This window comes from Indicator indicator, chromosome 23 (genome assembly GCF_027791375.1).
Source record: "Indicator indicator isolate 239-I01 chromosome 23, UM_Iind_1.1, whole genome shotgun sequence".
NCBI lineage: Eukaryota > Metazoa > Chordata > Aves > Piciformes > Indicatoridae > Indicator > Indicator indicator.
In genome coordinates, this window is record NC_072032.1 from 1,904,271 (window position 1) to 1,927,708 (window position 23,438).

The following is a 23,438-nucleotide window of genomic DNA, read 5'->3' on the forward strand; positions in this document are numbered from 1 at the left end:
TTTCTATCTCTGGAGCCATTCAAAACCCAACTGCATGCCACCCTGTGCAACCTGCTCTGGCAGGGGGTTAGACCAGATGAGCTTTACAGGTTCCTTCCAACCCAAACAGTTTGTTTTCCTATGATCCTATGATGTTCCCCACCCATCCCAATGGACACTGCACCCAGCAGCAGTGACTCTGTGACATCAGTCCCAGGGTCAAGGGTACCATGGCAACGTGAGTCCTGTGGGCACAGTCAGCTGCTGCTCTGCTGGCAACAAGAGCTTGGTTCTCGAGGCTGACCTGTGCCAACTGCCATGAAGACATTTCTGCCCCTCCTTGTCCTGCTGGCCCTGTGCCAGCCTGCACTCGCCTTCTGGAACTACTGTGGGTAAGCCGGGCCAGGCTCTGGGAGGGAGCCAGGGCAACCCTGATGGGCTTCACTGCAGGGTGCTCGCTTGTCCCCCGTGCCCACACCACAGCTCCCCAAAGCCCATCTGGGAGCCTCAACTCCTGGGCAGGACCTGGCTGCTGGCACAGCTCACCTGTGGAGCTAAAGCAGAGCCAGGGGCTGACAGATGGACAGACGGACATCCCAGGGTGGCCCTGGCCCTGCTGTCTGTGCCACGTGGGCTGGGGAGGGCAGAGGGCTGCCCTCAGCCTGCAGAGCAGGAGCCCCCAGCAGGACTCTCTGGAGTTTCTGGTTGCAGGAGCACCTGCGGGTTCCGGCCCATGGCCTCCTACCATGGGACCTCGCGCGTCGTGGGTGGCGTCAGCGCCCAGCCAGGGGCTTGGCCCTGGATCGTCAGCATCCAGCAAGCCGTGGGAGCAGGAATGGGGCACATCTGTGGAGGGTCCCTGATCAGCTCCCAGTGGGTGCTCACAGCAGCCCACTGCTTCGTGGGGACCGGGTAAGGAGGCACAGCCCACGGGCATCTCCCCAGGGCACCGGCAGCTGCCCCTGTCGCTCCCTCCCATCCTCGGTCCTTGCTGCATGCCCAGCGCCTGGGCACTGCCCAGCCCAGCCGAGGAAGTGCTCAGCAGAAGGCTGGGCTGGTGCCAAGGCTCCCCAGTAGCCTCCAGCTCAACCTTCCTTGTGCCTAAGGCAATGCCGGGGCAGAGGCAGCCTCCACAGTGCTGCTTTGCTCTCTCCCTTGGCAAGCAGAGGGCAGGGAAGCGCTGGGATGCAGCAGGGCTGGGCTGGGCTGAGCTGCCATAGGGAAGGGCTGGGCTGGGCTGCTGCAGGGCAGGGCTGGGCTGCCATAGGGAAGGGCTGGGCTGGGCTGCTGCAGGGCTGGGCTGGGCTGCTGCAGGGCAGGGCTGAGCTGGGCTGCTGCAGGGCTGGGCTGGGCTGCCATAGGGAAGGGCTGGGCTGGGCTGCTGCAGGGCAGGGCTGAGCTGGGCTGCTGCAGGGCTGGGCTGGGCTGCTGCAGGGAAGGGCTGGGCTGGGCTGCTGCAGGGTAGGGCAGGGCTGGGCTGGGCTGGGCTGGGCTGGGCTGGGCTGTGCTGCCACAGGGCAGGGCTGGTCTGGGCTGCTCCAGGGCAGGACTGGGCTGGGCTGCTGCAGGACAGGGCTGAGCTGGGCTGCCACAGGGCAGGGCTGGGCTGGGCTGCTGCAGGACAGGGCTGAGCTGGGCTGCCGCAGGGCAGGGCTGGGCTGGGCTGCTGCAGGGCTGGGCTGGGCTGCTGCAGGGTAGGGCAGGGCTGGGCTGGGCTGCTGCAGGGCAGGGCAGGGCTGGGCTACTGCAAGGCAGGGCAGGGCTGGGATGCCGCAGGGCAGGGCAGGGCTGGGCTGGGCTACTGCAGGGCAGGGCAGGGCTGGGCTGCTGCATGGCAGGGCAGGGCTGGGCTGCTGCAGGGCAGGGCAGGGCAGGGCTGGGCTGCTGCAGGGTAGGGCAGGGCTGGGCTGGGCTGGGCTGCCCCAGGGTAGGGCAGGGCTGGGCTGCTGCAGGGCAGGGCAGGGCTGGGCTACTGCAGGGCAGGGCTGGGCTGGGATGCCGCAGGGCAGGGCAGGGCTGGGCTGGGCTACTGCAGGGCAGGGCAGGGCTGGGCTGCTGCAGGGCAGGGCAGGGCTGGGCTGCTGCAGGGCTGGGCTGGGCTACTGCAGGGCAGGGCTGGGCTGGGATGCCGCAGGGCAGGGCTGGGCTGGGCTACTGCAGGGCAGGGCTGGGCTGGGATGCCACATGGCAGGGCTGGGCTGGGCTGCTGCAGGGCAGGGCTGGGCTGGGCTGGGCTGCTGCAGGGCTGGGCTGGGCTGCCCCAGGGTAGGGCTGGGCTGGGCTGGGCTGCCCCAGGGCAGGGCTGGGCTGGGCTGGGCTGCTGCAGGGCAGGGCTGGGCTACTGCAGGGCAGGGCTGGACTGCTGCAGGGCTGGACTGCTGCAGGGCTGGGCTGCTGCAGAGCAGGGCTGGGCTGGGCTGACGCAGGGCAAGGCTGAGCTGGGCTGCTGCAGAGCATGGCTGGGCTGCTTCAGGGCAAGTCTGGGCTGCCACAGGGCAGGGCTGGGCTGCTGCCACAGGGCAGGGCTGGGCTGCCACAAGGAAGGGCAGGGCTGCTGCAGGGCAGGGCTGGGCTGCCACAAGGAAGGGCAGGGCTACTGCAGGGCAGGGCAGGGCTGGGCTGCTGCAGGACAGGGCTGAGCTGGGCTGCCACACGGCAGGGCAGGGCTGGGCTGGGCTGCTGCAGGGCTGGGCTGGGCTGCCACAAGGAAGGGCTGGGCTGCCGCAGGGAAGGGCTGGGCTGCTGCAGGGCAGGGCTGGGCTGGGCTGCTGCAGGGCTGGGCTGAGCTGGGCTGCCACACGGCAGGGCTGGGCTGTGCTCCCTCTGAGCCCCCTCTGCATGCCCTCCTTGCACCTCCAGCCGCACCTACTACGTTTTGGCCGGGATCACCTACTTCAACAAGCCAGGCCCCGAGGCCCAGCTGCGCCACGTCAGGAGGATCCTGCTGCACCGAGGCTATGACAACGACACCATGAGCAACGACATCGCCCTGCTGGAGCTGGACCAGCCTGTGCAGTGTGGCTACCAGGTGCAGCTGGCCTGCGTGCCCGACGCCTCGCTGCACGTCGCAGAGCTCACCAACTGCTGGGTCAGCGGCTGGGGGGCCACCAGGGCCAGAGGTGAGTGCCTGGCACGGCCTCTGCCCTGCTGCTGGGGACACAGCTTGGGCTTGCTGAAGGCAGAGGGGAAAGCCAGAGCCAGGCTGTGGGGTGCAGAGATGACTCTAGAGAGACTGGTCCCAGCCGTGGCCCAAAGGTCCCCTGTGGGGACACAGCTTGGGCTTGCTGAAGGCAGAGGGGAAAGCCAGAGCCAGGCTGTGGGGTGCAGAGATGACTCTAGAGAGACTGGTCTGAGCTGTGGCCCAAAGGGTGCCAGGGACATGATGCCCGGCAGGTGCAAAGCCAAGCCCTTGGGGAGGGGTTCACCTCGACAGGGGACACCACAAGCTGCTGGGGGCTAATTCCTCTCTGTGCTCACAGCTGGGGATTTACCACTTGGGCTGCAGGAGGCCAGAGTCTACCTCATCGACCTCAACATCTGCAACAGCAGCCACTGGTATGCAGGAGCCATCCACAGCCACAACCTCTGTGCTGGCTACCCCCAGGGTCGCATCGACACCTGCCAGGTAGGAACCTGCTGCAAGTCAAGCCCAATAGTGCCAGCAGCCCTGGCACAACCACCCAAGCAGGCTCTAGCATGGGCTTGCTCTGGCCACTCACCCTCCCACCCCTGGCTCCCCACCACTCCTGGGGCTCCCATGCCCTTCCCCAGCTGTGGGGTCTTGCCCTGTGCCACCCTTGTCCCCAGTCACCTGGCACTGTGCCCACAAAGCCCAGCCCCTGCTGCTGGCAGCCCATAGCTCCACATCCCAGCCCTGGATCACCAGTGAGCAGAGATGGCCAAAAGCCTCACCTCACACATCCACCACCCCCTCCCAGACAAGATCCTGAAACTCCAGCACCTGAGCAGAGCCTTGCTGGGCATGGATCCAGTTCTGGAAGGTGCTGCCATAGAGAAAGAAGAAGCTGGCCCCAGAGCTGACCAAGGCCACCCAGCCCCACCTGAAGCCTCTCTCCTCCACTGCAGGGTGACAGTGGTGGTCCTCTGGTGTGCCAGGCCAAAAACGCTGACTACTTCTGGCTGGTGGGGGTGACCAGCTGGGGAACAGGCTGTGCCAGAGTAAGGAAGCCTGGCATCTACACCTCCACCCAGCACTTCTACAGGTGGATTCTGGTCCAGATGGGACTATACCCGTATGTAAGGGGGACTGCAACAGCACAGCCACGGAGCCCTTCTCTGATGGTCTCAACACCCACTGAGCGGCCAGCCCCAACGCCCTTGGGCTGGATGAACTTTAGCCCTGCCCTGCAGGAGAATGAGGTGTGAGCAGCAGAATGAGTTGGGCCTGGGAATTCTGCTGGGAACCACCACCATTTCCTTCTGGGGCAATTCCTGATGAGCTAGAGCTTGCAACATCAACATCCATGTCCTGCTCTGTTCCACCCCTGCTTCCTCTTCTTGTTGAGATGCTCACAGGAATGCTGAATTTCTCTTAGCTCTAGAAATAAAGCTTTTGACAACATTTCTCAGTGCATTGTCATGGAAAAACAAATGGCTGCAGATGGCTTGGATAGCTGTGCACTCTGCTGGGTAAAACAATGGCTGCACAGGTGGGTCCAAAGAGTGGTGGTGAATGGAGTAAAATCCAGGTGGCAGTCTATCCCAAGTGGCATTCCTGAGGGATCAGTATTGGGAGCACTTCTGTTTAACATCAATGATCTTGATGAGGAGGTAGAGTGCACCCTCAGTAAGTCTATGGAGGATGCCAAGCTGGGTGTATTGATCTGTTTGAGGGCAAGGAGGCTCCCCAGAGGGACTTGGGCAGGCTGGACTGATGGGGCAGTGCCAGCTGCATGCCTCACTTCTCTGAATGCTCACACAAATGTTGAGGTTCTCCTAGTGGTTGGGGTGTGGCCACATGCCAGCACCTGGGTGCCAGGCTGCAGACTGGGTCCTGCTCTTCCAGCAGTCCTGGCTGTCAGCAGTCAGCACTCTGGTGGCTGTGTGTACCCAGGTCCAGGAACCCCAGCACCTGATTACAGAGCTCCAGGAGGAGGAAAGGACTGGCCCATGGTCCTACTGCTGAGGATAGACCTGTCCCAAAGCACCCAAAAGCCTGCACTGGAACATTCCTCTTTCACACACCTGACAACATTGTGCAGAGATGGCAGAGAGCCTCACCTCACAGAAAAGCTGCTGGAGCTCTAGGACCTCAGCAGAGCCTTGTTGTGCATGGAGCTATGTTCTCCCTCTCTGTCTTCTCTTGCCAAGGTTAGAACATCTCTCTTATGAGGAAAGCCTGAGACACTTGGGGCTCTTTAGCCTAGAGAAGAGAGAAATGAGGGGAGGTTCTCAGGAATGCTTATAGATATCTGAAGAGTGAGGTTCCAGAAGGAGGGCTCAGTCTCTTGCAGTGGTGCCCATTGGCAAGACAAGGGGCAATGCACTCAAACTTGAACATAGGAAGTTCCAGCTAAACATGAGGAGGAAATTCTTTACTTTGAGAATGGTAGAGCACTGGAACAGGCTGCCTGGAGGGGTGGAGGAGCCTCCATCTCTGGAGTCAATCAAAACATGCCTGGACACCATCCTGAGCAACCTGCTCTAGGTGAACCTGCTCTGGTAGAGGGGTTGGACTAGGCTGATCTCTAGAGGTCCCTTCCAAATCCTACCATCCAAATCCTGCCAGTCTGGAGTGGGTCCAAAGAAGGGCAGTGCAGCTCCTGAAGGCTCTGGAGAACAGGTCTGGTGAGGACCAGCGGGGGGAACTGGGGTTGTTTAATTTGGAGAAGAGGAGGCTGAGGGAAGACCTTCTGACTCTCTACAGCTCTCTGAAAGGAGGTTGGAGCCAGGTGGTCTCTTCTCCCCAGTAACAAGTAATAGTAGGAGAGGAAATGGCCTCACGTTGCACCAGGGGAGGGTTGGATATGAGAAGAAATTTCTTGACTGAAAGGGTTCTCAATCACTGGTACTGTCTCCCCAGGAAGGGGTTGAGTCCCCATTCCTGGAGATGTTTCAAAGAGGCAGAGATGTGGTGCTGAGGGCCATGGGTTAGCAGCAGCCTTGGCAGAGTTAGAGAGTGGCTGGACTGGAGGATGTAGAAGGTCTTTCCCAACTTAGAGCAATTCTATGACTGCATGATTGCCCAACAATGGTGAGTTTGAAACTCAGTGCTAATGCAAAACTGAACTGACACAGAAAAAAACCCCAACCTGTACTTTACAGGGCTGGTACAAACACACCTCCCTCTGACAGCATTTCAGAGGAAAAAGAAACCTTTAGCAAGTTCAAGTATTTCATGTTTGGAGTAAAAATTACCCTTGATTTTTTTTTTTTTTTTTATTGCTTGCTTTAGAAATGGAAGTGCTCAGTTTAGTACAACTTGCCCCTAGGAGATCTCTTTCTGTCTTTCTTTCATTTTTTTCCTTTCTCTTAACAAAGTGGGGCACGAGTTTACAAAAGGAAAACTCTTGACTGCACAAAGATGTGGATTGACCATGGCAATGCAGAACTTCTGGGTAAAGGGGGAAAAAAGGTATGAAAGAGCCTTTAGCCTTCAGTTGTGAGCTCCCACATTTGCACTGACAAAGGCATCCAGCCTACAGCAGGGCTTTCATTGTCTTAATGTTTTGTGGAGTGGTTAGAATCATTGATCTCTTGGAGCCTTGTTGTCATTTTCTGTTTCATTACAATGTAAATATTCAGTCATTTGAATATGCTTATATTGTAAAGAGGATAGGGAGTTGATTATAAAACTTCACAAGAAGCCCCAAAAGAAATGATGTTTTCAAGAAGTGGTAAGCAAGAAGGTCAATGCTTTAAAAACCAATGCCTGAGCTACTCAAAATGAAGCTTCAAAGCATGCTCTCAACTGTACTATATAGATTCATAGATTCATAGAATGGCTTGGGCTGGAAGGGACCTTAAGGATGATCTAGTTCTGAACCCCTTGCCATCACCAAGGACACTTTCCACCAGCCCAGGTTGCTCAAGGCCTCATCCAACCTTGCCTTGAACACCTCCAGGAAGGGGACATCCACAACCTCCTGGGCAACCAGTTCCAGTGTCTCACCACCCTCACTCTAAAGAATTTATTCCTGTTCTCCAGTTTAAATCTGCCCTCTTCCACCTCAAATCCATTCCCTCTTGCCCTATCACTACAAGCCCTTGTCAAAAGTCCATTTCTGGCTTTCTTGTAGGCTCCCTTCAGGTGCTGGAAGGTTGCTCTAAGCTCTTCTCCAGGCTGAACAGCCCCAACTCTCCCAGCTTGTCCCCTGTAACAGTGTAAGAGCTGAAATCCCTGTCCCACACTGACAATACCCAGCCTAGCTCAGTCTGGAAGCAAATGCAAGCTGTATTTGCAAGCAAATCTACAATCTATGATGGAATGCAATGAATCTGTACAAATAGACACTGTTCACAACATTTACAAATAGGTACAATCAACAGAAAAGCACAACCAAGCTCCCTTTGCTTCCCCCAAGGGGCCTTTCCCAAGGGGCCTCCTCCCCAACCAGAAGGACTCCCCCCAGACCCCTCTGTCAGAAGGCAGAGAGTCAAGAAGCAGAGAGGCTGTTAGACTGAGCTTGTCAAGGTCAGTGTGTTATCTTCATCCAGAAGAGAAGAAGAAGCAGACAGACAGCCCAGCAAGCAAGCTGAGAGCTCAGACCCCGACTGCCCCAGCCTTGTTTTGAGTAGTAGTTCCTAAACATTTCTCTCTCTCCAATGGAAGTGTTTAGAACAATCATTATTTGGCTTTCTTACACCCAAGAGTGACTTATTTACATTCCTTCACCTTCTCTGCTTAACTTTGCAAGGAAAAATTAAAGACAGTTTTAAACCATCCCATCCCCATAGGGGAAGTTCTCCAGCCAGAGGAGAGCCTCCAGTAGATCTCCTCTGGACCAACTCCCATCAGTTTTGTGTCCTTCTTGTGTTAGGGGACCAAGAACTGGACACAGTGCTCCAGGTGTGTCCTCAACAGAGCAGAGCAGAGGGGCAGAATCCCTTCCCTCCTCTTACTGGTCACACTGCTTTGGATGGAGCCCAGAATATGGTTGGCCTTCTGGGCTATAGAAAAAGCAAGGAAGTTTTGGACATCTAGGAAGCAGCTTCAGCTCCTGCCAGTTTTGTTATGCTGAAAGCAATCTCAGAAGATAATGCAAGGAAGAGTAAACTCTCTGAATGTTGCAGCTGCTCCTGGGCTCCCTTTCAGGAGAATAAAGGCAGCTCTCATACCATGGCACCTGCATTAACAAATTCCTTCAGCTAATGAGGCTGCACACACCATCCCTATGGGAATTATGCCAGTAACAACAATAACAACAAAAAAATAGATGAAAGAAGGTAATACTTTTTTTTCTTCCCTTCAGACTCAGTTCCATCTCCAAACTTCAGTATTATTCTCAGCACTTCCCACTCTATTCATCCCCTCAGCTCTTTTGAAGAAGGAAGCAGTGATCAGGATACAAAGAATGAAGGATCCTCAAAGTGACACCAAAAAGAAGGCAGATTGTCTTCCCTCCCCCCCCCCCCCCCCCCCCAAAAAAAATTCCAGACTCAAAGCCCAGGTAGGCAAAGGTATGAGGATTCCACATGCCACCTCCCCACCATCCCCCCTCCCCCCCAAAAAAAAAGGCTTCCAAATTAATTCAACTTTGGGTCAGTTTGAATGGGATCCTACAAAGCTATCCCTTAAGGCTGGGTATACCTTTGCAGGATCCCATTCAAACTGAAAAATGGATTTGCAGGATCCCATTCAAACTGCAAGATGGATTGGAATAAATACCAAAACAGTTTTGAAAGGTTGGGCTCAATGATCTTGAAGCTCTCTTCCAACCAAAAGGATTCTATGAATCTAAATTAGTCCCACAGAAAAAACAATCAAACAAAGAAAAAAAAAACACAAACTCCCCCAAACAAAACCCCTCCAACAATCTTAAACTCAGTTAAATGAGAAATGTTTACATTCTTACTATTCATTCTCTTCTGGTGCCTCAAGAGAGCTTTTTCCAAGACTTCTGTGTAGCAAATGAATTTCTACCCTTTCTTTGATTTCATGATAATGATTTAAATGCATTTTCTGCTTTTGAAGTCCCTCCTGAGGAAACAATATTAAAAAAGGGAAGAAAAAAAAAAGGAAAAAAAAAAAGAAATCTGGGAAGATTTGTTACTGATTAGCTCAGTAGCCCTTGCCTTGTGTGGGGATTATGCATGCTAGACTTTGAGGTAAGGATCAGGCTAGCTCCTCCAAAGAGGTCTAACCATCAGCACAGAATCACAGAATGTTAGGAGTTGGAAGGGAGCTCCAGAAATCATTGAGTCCAACCCCCCTGCCAAAATAGGATCACCCAGGGCAGCTCATACAGGAGGACATCCTGAAAGTCTCCACAGAAGGAGACTCCACAACCTCTCTGGGCAGCCTGCCCAGGCCTTCAGCACTCTCACACCACAGAAGTTTCTCCTTATTTTGATATGGAACCTTCTGTGTTCCAGCATGGATCCAGTGTTCCTTGTCTTATCACTGGGCACCACCAAAAAGAGCCTGGCACCTTCATCCTGACAGCCACCCCTCAGGTATTGATAGACATTGATCAGATCCCCTCTCAGCCTTCTCTTCTCCAGACTGAACAGTCCCAGGGCTCTCAGTCTCTCTTCATAGGAGAGATGTTCAAGTCCCTTCATCATCCTCATACCTCTCTGTTGGACTTTCCAACCCCACCTGGATGCATTCCTGTGCAGACTACCCTAAGTGACCCTGCTCTGGCAGGGGGGTTGGACCTGATGATCTCTTGAGGTCCCTTCCAACCTCTAATGTATTGTGAGACTGTGATGCTCTGATATGGAGTTCCTGGTGAGTTCAGAGATTCTGAAAATCCTGCAGGAAGCAAGGCCTTCCTTCACAGGGTGGGCTGGGAAAGCTGAAGGGGCTTAGGTGGAGGTCAGGACAGACATTGGGACTGGGAGAAAAGCTTAGCCTGAGTGCTGCCCTTCAAACCAGGGTACAAAAGTCTTGAGACTTTACACTGACATGAACTTAAACAATGTGGAACAACAAAGTACTCCTAAGAGCATACCCAGGGAGGTGATGGAGTCACTATCCCTGGAGGTCCCAGAATTGTGTGGCCAAGGCAGTGTGGGACATGGTTTAATGGCCACGGTGTTGTTTGGTTGGTGGTTGGACTTGATGGTCTTAGAGGTCTTTTCCAATCAAAGCAATTCTATGGAGTCCCTGGAGAGTCTTTGTCTGAGCCTGCCCTCCTTCTGCTGGAGTCTTGTCATGTTATTATAACATCAGGCCACACAACTCTTCTGTTACAGGATGCTGCAGCTCTTCACTGCCTCTGATTGTTAAGGATCTTGGCTGATGAAGCTATTCTTACCCAGGTCATGTAGAAAGGGCATCAGTCCCCTTTGAAATGCAAAACCCTAAGTCTGAAATGTGTTTCTGAAAACAACAAGCAAACCCTTTAATCTACCTAAGAAAAAAAGACAGACAGACATTCCTAGCCAAGATGTCCTCCCCTGTCCCATCCTTTTGGTATCTGATGGTAATTTTAATCCTTGGGTGCATTCAGAGGAATGTGTCCAGCAGAGCCAGGGAGGTTCTCCCCGTCCTCTGCTCTGCCCTGCTGAGACCTCCCCTGGAATATTGCAGCCAGTTCTGGGCTCCCCAGTTCAGGAGGGACAGGGATCTGCTGTCCAAGGGAGTGATCCAAGCATGCTGAAGGGCCTGGAGCACTGCCTGGGGAGGAGAGGCTGAGAGCCCTGGGGATGTTCAGTCTGGAGAGGAGAAGACTGAGAGACATATTTATAAATGTTTATCAATATTTGAGGTCTGAGTGTCCAGAGGGAGGGGACAGGCTCTGCTCACTTGTGCCCTGGGATAGGACAAGGGGCAATGGATGGAAACTCCAGCACAGGAGGTTCCACCTCAACATGAGGAGGAACTTCTTCACTGTGAGGCTCACAGAGCCCTGGAGCAGGCTTCCCAGAGAGGTTGTGGAGTCTCCTTCTCTAAAGCCTTTCCAGCCCTGTCTGGATGTGTTCCTGTGTGCCCTGTGCTGGATTCTGTGGTCCTGCTTTGGCAGTGGGGTTGGACTGGAAGATCTCCAGAGGTCCCTTCCAACCCCTGACATCCTGTGAGCCTGTGACCCCTACACTTACAAATGCCTGAGGACTGGCTTATGTGGAATAAAATTCCTGGGATCTATTTTACCAACAGAAGGAAAGTGCAGAGGAGAAAGAAGGTTGGTAGCCCACAGCCAAGTCTAATATTTCATTGTGCTTTTAAACCACTGAGTCTCACCTTGCCATGCAGTAACAGTGACAGCAGTGGAAAGAGCAGCTCAATCTGTGCTGTCAAAAGAAATTAACAGTTGCATCTTTCAGAAAGAGACAGGGGTCTGGTTTGGTTTGGGATTTTTTTGGTTGGTTTGTTTGTTTGTTTTTCCCTTGAAACAGCAAATACAGCAATTATTGCTGTAAACCCTCCTGAATTTTATGCACACACATTTTATCAGTAGCTTGACAGTCAGGTGCAGGAAAGGAAGCAAATGGAATGGATTGTCAAATTATTCTCCCATTGCTAAGAACAAAATACTTTGTTGCTAAGCAAATTCCAGAATCACAGAATGTTAGGGGTTGGACGGGACCTCTGAAGATCATCCAGTCCAACCCCCCTGCCAGAGCAGGAGTACCTAAAGAAGGTCACACAGGAACACATCCAGGTGGGACTCAAAAGTCTCCAGAGATGGAGACTCCAAAACCTCTCTGGGCAGCCTGGTTCACCCTCACAGCAAAGAAGTTCCTTCTCATGTTTAGATGGAACTTCCTATGTTCAGGTTTATGCTCATTACCTCTTGTCCTGTCACTGGGAAGCACTGAGAAGAGTCTGGCTCCACCTTCCTTACACCCACCCCTAGATATTTGTAAGCATTGATCCCCCCTCAGTCTCCTCTTCTCCAGGCTAAACAGCTCCAGGTCTCATTCTCTCCTCATATGAGAGATGTTCCAGGCCCCTAGGAGCTCAAACCTCAAAGTGGAGCAATGGAAGAAAGAACTGCTGCAGAAGCAATAAGAAGAGACCAGTGTGGTCATAGCCATGTGTTACATCACAGGCAAGCGGTGGAGTTGGTCCCAGATTAACCTCTTGTTCAAGTGCTGCATTCTGGAAGATTTTCTGCTTTGTCTCATTCTTATAGGTTGAAAAAACAAACAAACAACCAACCATCCACAGTTTTTCTTCAAGGGTTACAGTTCTGACCTCTCAAATACAGAAATAGCTAAATAGGACTTCCAGTAGTTTTTCACTCCAGACAGTTAATGTGGTGTCCTGCTTTGAGCTAGACCAGAAGTGATTCTGCTCAGTGCTGTGACTTCTCAGCTCAGCCTCTGCTCAGTGCTGCACTTTCTGCAGCTCAGGGCAGGGCTGCACAGCCAGGGGCTGCTGCTAGCAGTGAGAAGCTGATGGGGACAGTTCCTGCCAAGGGCTGGGCTGCAGACCAAGGGCACTGCCACATCTTCTGTGCCACCTTGGGGTGCAGAGTAAAAGGCTGCACCTATGGGGAGAAGCAGACAGTTCAGGTGACACTAAACTGACCAATATGGGATTCCACCCCATGGACATCATCTTCAGGAGAAAGCTGAGGGGTCACTAGGGTCAAGCCTCTTCTTCAATGGCCATTGTCCAAGGAGGACTCTGTCCACTCCGCCTTTGATCCTGTTCTGTGTGTTCTTGAATCCACTTCCAGAATTTGGTTCCCACCTGCTGCTGAGTCCAGTCTGTGAGTTCTGCCACAGCATCAGTGGTGCTGGTGACCAATTGCCATCAGGGTTGGGGTTGGATATTGGTTTGTATCCATTTGTCTCTGTTTCATTTGGGTGTTCTCATTTCCATCCCAGCTTGTTTAGTTGCTTTCCCAACCCATCACTCTCTCTCTCTCTTACTCCCTTTCTCTTCCCTTTTGAAGGCAGAGCCCTGACCTTTCATGTATGGCAATCATCCATTTTCTGCTTCAGCATTTTTAAGAAAGCAATGAACTCACCCAGGGAAATCTTGGAGAAAGAGTGGAGAGAAGACGACCCCACAGCTAATAATATAGCAACATTCTTAAGAGAGGTTGTGGAGTCTCCTTCTCTGGAGGCTTCCAAGAACTATCTGGATGTGTTCCTGTGTGACCTGTGCTGGATTCTATGGTCCAGCTCTGACAGGGGGTTGGACTTGATGGTCTCTGGAGGTCCCTTCCAACTCCTAAAGTAATATAACTGACTAACTAACTAACTAACTAACTAACTAGCTAACTAACTAACTAACCAATTAACTAACCAACCAATTAACTAACTAGCTAACTAACTGACCAACTAACTAACTAACTAGCTAGATAGGTAGTCCAGCTCTGGCAGGGAGGGTTGGACTTGGTGATCTCTGGAGATCCCTTCCAACACCTAAAGTAATATAACTAACTAACTAATTAACTAACTCACTAACTAACCAACTAATTAAGCAACTACTAACTAACTAACTAGCTAGCTAACTGACCAACTAGCTAGCTAGCTAGTCCAGCCCTGGCAGGGAGGGTTGGACTTGATGATCTCTGGAGATCCCTTCCAACACCTAAGGTAATATAACTAACTCACTCACTCACTCACTAAATAACCAACTAGTTAACCAACTAACTAACTGACCAACTAAGTAGCTAGCTAGCTAACTCACTCACTAACTAACTAATTAACCAAGTAACTAACTAACTAACTAACTAACCCAGTGTAGCTCACAAATAAAAGCTCATAAGCCCCACACTCAACCATTGTGCCTACAAGATGAAAGCAGAGGTGCGAAAGCAGAGGTGCAAAATCAGCATCAGCATCATTTGATCTTGAAGATAATGTAAAGAAATGTTTTATTCCTTTGGGTTTGCTGAAATAGTGACTGAATCCACAACCCTGGAATAATGCAGACAGGAGGGAAATGGGAGAGGTTGGGAAGGGATTTAAGCAGACTAACTCCCAAGCAAGTGACTTGATAGATTTTCTAAATCATATAACTGTTTTTTTAAAGTTAGATTATAGTAATCTGAGTCATTGCATCCATGAAAAGTGTATTATCCTTACAGGAAATTATTTATATGTGGAGCATTCTAACTTGACCAAACAGTGGCAGTGTGAGAGACTGAGAGATCTGAGAAAATTTACTGTTCCATTGCAATTTCAAATGCAAAAAAAAACCCCAAAAAAACAACAAGAAAAAAAAAAAGTAGAAGAAGATAAGTTGATGCTATAAAAAAACCTAAGCAGATTGTAGAATGAGGCTCCATACTGCTACTCCTGAGGCTGAAACCCAAAATAAGGTTAACTCTTGCTGTGCTTTTAGGAGGCTTTATGCAACTCCTAAGGAAAAAGAGGGAATGAAGCACATGACGGCAGGTAGCTGGTCCCATATGAACCATGTGTTGAAGGTTGTAACAATGCTGATACAGTAAGAAAGATCTCTGGAATGGTTCTCAAAAATCACAGAAGCCCAGCACAGTTTGGGTTGGAAGGAGATCATTCAGTCCAAGCCCCCTGCTAAAGCAGGGTCACCCTCAGCAGATTGTCCAAGCCCACAGTGTCCAAGTAGGTTTGGAATCTCTCCAGAGAACCAACAGCCTCTCTGGGCAGCCTGCTCCACCTCACAGAAAAAAAAGTTTTTCCTCCTGTTCAGATGGAACCTTCTGGGTTTGAGTTTGTGGCTGTCGGTCCTTGTCCTGGTGCTGGGCAGCACTGAAGAGAGTCTGTCCCCAGGATCTTGCCCTTCCCCACCATGCCTCCTCCCACATCCTCTTTTCAGCTCTTGCTCCTCTCTCACAAGATCACAATGTCCAGGTGGGTCTGGAGTCTCTCCAGAGAAGGAGAATGCACTACCTCTCTGGGCAGCCTGCTCCAGGGCTCTATCACCCTCACAGGAAAGAAGTTTTTCATCCTGTTCATATGGAACCTCCTGAGCTCCACTTTGTGCCCATTGCCCTTGTCCTGTCAGTGGGCACTCCTGCCCTTTAGACATTGATATGCATCAAGAAGATCCCTTCTGGGGCTGCTCTTTTCCAGGCTCAACAGCCCCAGGGCTCTTAGCCTTTCCTCCTCACAGAGCTGCTCCAGGCCCCTTAGCATCTCTGTAGCCACCGTTGGACTCTCTCCAGTAGTTCCCTGTCCCTCTTGTGCTGGGGAGCCCAGGACTGGACTCAGTACTCCTGGTGTGGTCTCACCAGGGCAGAATAGAGGGGGAGGAGAACCAGAACCTGCCTGGCCGCACTCCATACACCCCAGGAGACCAGTGACCTCCTTGGCCATGAGGACACATCACTAGCTCGCAGCAGCCTTGCTGCCCACCAGCACTCCCGGGTCATCCTCTGCAGGGCTGCCTTCTACTGAAACATTCCAGCAATCTGCAGCACGTTTTTGCACAGCCCTGAAAAAGTCTCTTTTCCATCCCTGGCTCAGTTTTTTTTTTCTTTTTTTTTTTTTTTTTCAGTAGAAAATAGGTTTGGAAAGCTCATTGCCATCATGTGCCTCTGTGATTCCAGCCCTGTGTTGTGTACCTCCAGCGTGTGGGCTTTCATGTTTAGAGCACACCAGAACACAAACTGCAGGCCTGGAGTTCTGAACAAAAGAGGTGGCTGCCTCGTGGCTTTGGTGCTTAACATAGGGATTTTATGGAATAGAAGCAGAGAAAGATCACAGATCACAGGATATTAGGGGTTGGAAGGGACCTCTGGAGATCTTCCAGTCCAACCCCCCTTCCGGAGCAGGACCACAGAATCCAGTACAGGGCACACAGGAACACATCCAGACAGGGCTGGAAAGGCTCCAGAGAAGGAGACTCCACAACCTCTCTGGGAAGCCTGCTCCAGGGCTCTGTGAGCCTCACAGTGAAGAAGTTTCTCCTTATGTTGAGGTGGAACCTCCTGTGCTGGAGTTTATATCCATTGCCCCTTGTCCTGGCCCAAGGTGCAACTGAGCAGAGCCTGTCCCCTCCCTCTGGACACTCAGACCTCAGATATCTATAAACATTTATAAATATGTCTCTCAGGTATTTGCAAACATTTATAAATATGTCTCTCATTCTTCTCCTCTCCAGACTAAACAGCCCCAGGACCCTCAGCCTCTCCTCCCCAGGCAGTGCTGCAGTCCCTTCATCATCCTTGCAGCCCTCCCTTGGACTCTCTCCAGCAGATCCCTGTCCCTCCTGAACTGGGGAGCCCACAAGTGGACACAAGTTGAAGGTTAGGCTTGATGACCTTCCAGGTCTTCTCCAACCAAAACAATTCTGTGATTCTTTGATTCTCTGGTTCTATGGTTCCCTTCGTTCCTGACACCCAGCCCTCAGGTATTGATAGACGTTGACCAGATCCCCTCTCAGTCTTCTCCTCCACCTCCTCCTGCACACAAGCAGAGTGTTTGTCCAGCCAGACTTCAGCCTGGGATTCAAAGCTTTGGGAATTTGCAGGTGTTCAATTAGTCACCAGAGGGAGCCCATATTATTCTGTAGACACAAGAAGAACACAAAAGAGAGGAGGGGAGATAACTTTTAGGGTGACAGAGTGAGAGAATCGCTGTTTTTCACACAAACTCCTACATTCCTTCCCTCCCCCCCCCCCGTCCCCCTCCCCACCTCCCTTTCCTCCTTGACGATCAGACACCAGCAGTTTGCTGTACGGTGCAGGCTGGATTTGTTCAGCACCAAAAATACAAAGCCAGTCTTGAGGAAGATGAGCACAAACCCTCTTCTTCTTGGGCTATAAATGATCTTTTTTCTTTTATTTGCTGATGTATTACAGAAGGCTGCCAAGGGATCTGTATTCCTAATATACAGTAATAAAATTCAGATGCTGGTACAGCAAACTTCCAATTATCCCAGAGCCACTTGGGTGACACCAAATAAGTCTGGATAGTCAAAGACAATAGGAAGGAACGTGAGATCAGACAGTTTGCCTGTGGATTTATTAGAGGAGGATGTGAGGATAATACAAGATTCTGTACCGGGGGTTGTCACTGGGCGGTGGGTGGGGGGAGGTTTCTCATGTTGTGATTCCTCTTATTTCCCCCTGTCACCTGGAAAATGCGATGTGAACTGCAAATAACTTTTTGTTCCTTGATATCAGGTCTTCTTTTTGTATCTCTATCATCTCTACCTCTATTATCTCTATCATCTCTATCTCTATCTCTATCACTCTATTATCTCTATCATCTCTATTGTCTCTATCTCCATCTCTATCTCTATATCTATCTCTATATATAACATCTTTATCTGTATTCCTATCTCTCTATCTCTATCTCTATCTCTATCTCTATATCTAATCCCTATCTCCATCTCTATCTCTATATACATCTTTATCTCTATCGCTATCACTCTCTCTCTCTCTCTCTCTCCCTATCTCTCTACCTCTATCTCTATATCTCTAATCCCTATCTCCATCTCTATCTCTATCTCTATCTCTATATATAACATCCAAGCTGATTTTGAAAGTCTCCAGAGGAGCTCCACAACCTCTCTGCACAACCTGCTATGGTGCTCTGCCACCCTCAAAAGTAAAGAAATTTCTCCTTAAATTCAAGTGAAACCCCCTGCATGAACTCTCTCAGCCCCCTGCTCCTCATTTCCTTCCTCACTTTATCAACACCACCACCACCACAAAGGATTTTAGTAAAAGTGGTGGTTTCTTGTGAGTGTGCTAATGACTTGCTGATTCTGTTTGGATATCTTCCTCAGTTATTTACCTGGGAAATGGCCTCAAATGTATCACATTTCACTCAGCAGTCTTTGCTGGTAGCATTCTCTGTGGAGAATTCTCTGTTTTGTCAATAAAGTGAAAGGAGGGGGGAAAAAAAAGCAAAGCTAATTTAGGAGATTTCAAAATCTTTATAGAACTGCAATGGCAAAATAACTCTGCTTTGGATTTCACTGGGAGGTTTTATAGTAAGACCTTACCTATTCATATGGTGTGGTAGGTCAAGGGAGGTTCTCCTCTCCTTCTGCTCTGCCCTGGTAAGACCACATCTGGAGCATTTTGTCCAGTTCTGGACCCCCGAGTTCAAGAGGGACAGGGCTAAATACAGAGAGTCCAATGGAGGCTGTGAGGATGGTGAAAAAATTGGAATGTCTGTGTGATGAGGAAAGTCTGAGACACCTGGGGCTGGTTAGCCTGGAGAAGAGCAGCCTGAGAACAGATATTATCAATGTTTATAAATATCTGAAGACTGGTGTCAAGAAGCAGGGGCCAGGGTCTCAGTGGTGTGCTGTGATAGGACAAGGGGCAATGGACACAAACTGGGACACAGGACGTTCCACCTCAACATGGGGAAAAACCTTACTGTGCTGAAGCCCTGGAGCAGGCTTCCCAGAGAGGTTGCGGAGTTTCCTTCTCTGGAGACTTTCGAGACCTGTCTGGATGTGTTCCTGTGTGACCTGCCCTGGGTGCTCCTGCTCTGGCAGGGGGGTTGGACTGGACAGTTTCTAGAGGTTCCTTCCAACTCCCACCATTCTATGATTCAAGTAGACATTCAAGTCAGTCTTTGAGGGAACTCTGCCATTGTTAGTCTATATGAACCTTCTCTTTCCACATATTAATCCTCCTGCAGGCATCTCCAAATGATCAAAGTATTTCAGAAGCCTTCGGTTTTTAGGAGTCCATCACTGGCAGTGGAGTTGTCCTCCTGCCTAACAGAAGATATCCTCCTCTCTGCTTTCACTCTTTGACTGCAAGGCAATTAAATTCCCCATCCTTTGCAGTATCTGTGTCCAGAATGACTCATCTCATCATATCACCTTTTTGTTTTTCTTTCCCCCTATTTTTGTGATGTGCTTAGCAAGATGTATCTGAAGGGGGCTACAAGAAAGCTGGGGAGGGACTTTTTGAGGTGTCAGGGAATGGTAGGACTGGGGGGAATGCAACAAAAGTAGAAATGGGGAGATTCAGATTGGGTGTTAGGAAGAAATTCTTCCCCATGAGGGTGGTGAGACACTGGCACAGGTTGCCCAGGGAGGTGGTGGAAGCCTCATCCCTGGAAGTTTTTGCAGCCAGGCTGGATGTGGCTATGAGCAACCTGCTGTGGTGTGAGGTGTCCCTGCCCATGGCAGGGGGTTGGGACTGGATGATTCTTGAGGTCCCTTCCAACCCTGACAATTCTATGGTTCTATGTAGCTTAGTATTTCTCTGTCCTCATGGAGATGAAGCTTTCTTCCTTAATTGTTATTTTTCTAAGCTTTACAGCTTAACTGGTCAGAGCTTGCTTGCATCATTGCATGGAATAAATCCACACGAAATAACTTTCTGTTGCTCACCACAGTGCTGTAATTTTGGGATGAATCCAGTGACACCACATGTAAAGGATAAAGCATGTCTGGGTCTGATAAGCACAGATTTCAAGGGAAAAAAATAATTCCATCTCCCACAAGGCTGGACCACGGTATCCAATATTTAATTTTAGATATGATCTCAAGCATCTGAAGAATCATTATTGCATGCTAAGGAGGAAATGATCTGAAATGCTCTGGGTGTGATGTTTAACCCCAGCAACAAACTCTGTCATGACTATAAACTGGTTCCATCCAAGTGGTTTTATAGCACAGCTATTGAGATCTGCACTAGACTGCATCTACAGGTCTTGTTTGCCAGCACAGACAGGCAGAGGTTTTGTTTCTGGCACTGATAATGTCTTTGCAGCCTGGACAGTTGCTGATGTGCTGTGACACCAGTTCCTGGTGACAGACCTGATGCCAGAGGCATCAGCAGGATGGCTAAGTGAAGAAGTTGGGTTTCCTTCTGTGTTCAGCAGTCTTTGTCCTTACATGAGAGGTGGGACACAGGTTTGTAGTAAGGTGTGCTCACAATGCTCTTATCCAAGCCAGGATATTATCCAGTGAAAAGAACAAATCTCCTTCTCCCAGACTGAAGTGGCTGGATTCAAATATAAAGGTACAAGAGAAAGGGGATGAGGGGAGAAGGGAGCTGCTCTTGTTCACACCAGCTGCTCACCAAGCTTCCCAGGTTAGGATAATGTAGAGAAAATAGAATGAAGGGCAGTTTTGGGTTGCCCTGTGTTCAGGCTTTGGTAGGTCCAACAGTAACTATATCAAGCATAATATTGACACCTTGAGTAACTTGTGTGTAGTTTGTGTGGCTTCTGGATGGGACACCAGATCACCTTGGCTTTGAAATCCCACTCCACAAGCCCTCATGCTGTACAGTCTATCATGTTAGGATGAAGAGATCTCCAGCTGACTCTCCTGCCCAAGTTCCTCTGCAATGTGATGCTCAGTTTAGATTTATATATTGTATATCTCTGTCTCTGTCTCTGTCTCTGTCTCTGTCTCTCTATCTCTATCTCTACCTCTATCTCTACCTCTATCTCTATCTCTATCTCTCTCTCTTTCTCTATCTCTGTCTCTATCTCTACCTCTGTCTCTATCTCTACCCCTGTCTCTATCTCTATCCCTGTCTCTCTCTCTCTCTCTCTCTCTCTCGCTATCTCTATCTCTACCTCTATCTCTACCCCTGTCTCTATCTCTACCCTGTCTCTATCTCTACCCCTGTCTCTATCTCTATCTCTATCTCTATCTCTATCTCTATCTCTATCTCTATCTCTATCTCTATCTCTATCTCTATCTCTATCTCTATCTCTATCTCTATCTCTATCTCTATCTCTATCATCTCTATCTCTATCTCTATCTCTATCTCTATCTCTATCTCTATCTCTATCTCTATCTCTATCTCTATCTCTATCTCTATCTCTATCTCTTTCTCTATATCTCTATCTCTATCTCTATCTCTATCTCTATCTCTATCTCTATCTCTATCTCTATCTCTATCTCTACCTCTATCTCTACCCCTGTCTCTATCTCTACCTCTATCTCTATCTCTATCTCTCTCTCTTTCTCTATCTCTGTCTCTATCTCTACCTCTGTCTCTATCTCTACCCCTGTCTCTCTCTCTCTCTCTCTATCTCTCTCTCTATCTCTATCTCTCTCTCTATCTCTCTCTCTATTGCTATCTCTATCTCTATCTCTACCTCTATCTCTACCCCTGTCTCTGTCTCTACCCCTGTCTCTATCTCTATCTCTATCTCTATCTCTATCTCTATCTCTATCTCTATCTCTATCTCTATCTCTATCTCTATCTCTATCTCTATCTCTATCTCTATCTCTATCTCTATCTCTATCTCTATCTCTATCTCTATCTTTATCTCTATCTCTATCTCTATCTCTGTCTCTATCTCTATCTCTATCTCTCTCTCTATCTCTCTCTCTATTGCTATCTCTATCTCTATCTCTATCTCTATCTCTATCTCTACCCCTGTCTCTATCTCTATCTCTACCTCTACCTCTGTCTCTATCTCTATCTCTATCTCTACCTCTATATCTCTCTCTCTCTCTCTCTCTTTCTCTATCTCTGTCTCTATCTCTACCTCTGTCTCTATCTCTACCCCTGTCTCTCTCTCTCTATCTCTGTCTCTCTATCTCTCTCTCTATTGCTATCTCTATCTCTACCTCTATCTCTACCCCTGTCTCTGTCTCTACCCCTGTCTCTATCTCTATCTCTATCTCTATCTCTATCTCTATCTCTATCTCTATCTCTATCTCTATCTCTATCTCTATCTCTATCTCTATCTCTATCTCTATCTCTATCTCTATCTCTATCTCTATCTCTATCTCTATCTCTACCTCTACCTCCACCTCTACCTCTACCTCTACCTCTACCTCTACCTCTACCTCTACCTCTACCTCTACCTCTTTCTATCTCTATTTCTATCTCATCTCTATCTCTATATAATATCCAAGCTGGTTTTGAAAGTCTCCGGAGGAGACTCCACAACCTCTCTGGGCAGCCTGCCAGTGCTCTGCCACCCTCAAAAGTAAAGAATTTTCTCCTTAAGTTCAAGTGAAACCTCATGTCTTCTTGTTTGGAACTAGCACGGCAAGGAGGCTTGAAGGACTCTGCTTCCAACCTCTCCTCCTATATAGGATCCTTTCATCTCTCTTTGAACAAGATGAACATGGATCATGCCAGCTATGGAAACATCTGCCTGAAAAGGGGAAAGGTCTGACACACTTCATAGAATCACAGAATCACAGAATCATAGAATCACAGAATCATAGAACTACAAAATCATAGAATCACAGAATCACAGAATCACAGAATCATAGAATCATAGAATCACAGAATGACAGAATACAGAATCATAGAATCACAGAATCATAGAACCACAGATTCACAGAATCACAGAATCATAGAATCACAGATTCACAGAGTCACAGAGTCACAGAATCATAGAATCATAGAATCACAGAATCACAGAATCACAGAATACAGAATCATAGAATCATAGAATCATAGAACCACAGATTCACAGAATCACAGAATCATAGAGTCATAGAATCACAGAATCATAGAATCATAGAATCACAGAATCATAGAACCACAGATTCACAGAATCACAGAATCATAGAGTCATAGAATCACAGAATCATAGAATCACAGAATCATAGAATCACAGAATCATAGAACCACAGATTCACAGAATCACAGAATCATAGAATCATAGAATCACAGAATCATAGAATCACAGAATCATAGAATCATAGAATCACAGAATCACAGAATCCCAGAATCATAGAATCACAGAATCACAGAATCATAGAATTATAGAATGGTCCAGGCCAGATGTGATCTCCAAAGGTCATCCAGCCCAACCTCCCTGCAGTCAGCAGGGACATCCTCAACTGGAACAGGTTGCCTAGGACCTCATTGAGCATCACCTTGAGTATCCCCAGGGATGGGGCCTCAACCACCTCCATGGGCAACCTATTCCAGTGTTCCACCACCCTCGTAGTACAGAACTTGTTCCTAATCATAGAACACTGTAGGTTGGAAGGGACCTTTAAAGGTCATCTAGTCCAACCCCCCTGCAGTCAGCAGGGATGTCTTTAACCAGAATCAGGTTGTTCAGATCCCAGTCCAACGTGACTTGGAAAGTTTCCAGGGATGGGTCATCTACCACCTCTCTGGGCAACCTGGGCCAGTGTTTCACCACCCTCAGTGTGAAAAAATTCTTTCTTATATGAAGTTTGAATTTCCTCTCTTTAGTACCAAACCTAAGAGTAACAAGAATGTGGGAGAGGAAGGGAGTTGTTGACTACATTTTTTTTTTTTTTTGCTTAAACCATGTCATGAACAGAGTTTGTCTCTTAAGGGAACAGCCAGACTTACACGCCCCAATCTCATCACTGAATGTAGTTGATGTGTCTCCATTAGCACACTTGCACACTTAGCAACCTTCTACCATCCTCCCCTTAGTAGCAAGCATATTGCTAACCTTTGGCAGCAGGCTGCTGAATTAAGGTTATTAGCTGCCCTGGCTGATTT

At 49.4% G+C, this 23,438-nt stretch overlaps 1 protein-coding gene across 1 annotated transcript in view; it reads left to right on the plus strand.

The window, feature by feature from the left end:
- The first annotated feature begins 297 nt into the window (after positions 1 to 297).
- LOC128974721 (acrosin-like) overlaps positions 298 to 23,438 on the plus strand; it is a 75,969-nt gene continuing 52,828 nt past the window's right edge. Inside the window, exons 1-5 of the mRNA XM_054391417.1 lie at positions 298 to 371; positions 694 to 891; positions 2,839 to 3,098; positions 3,459 to 3,604; positions 4,066 to 4,232. Of these exons, the coding sequence (XP_054247392.1) occupies positions 298 to 371; positions 694 to 891; positions 2,839 to 3,098; positions 3,459 to 3,604; positions 4,066 to 4,232 (845 nt within the window). The remainder of the gene's footprint in view (positions 372 to 693; positions 892 to 2,838; positions 3,099 to 3,458; positions 3,605 to 4,065; positions 4,233 to 23,438) is intronic.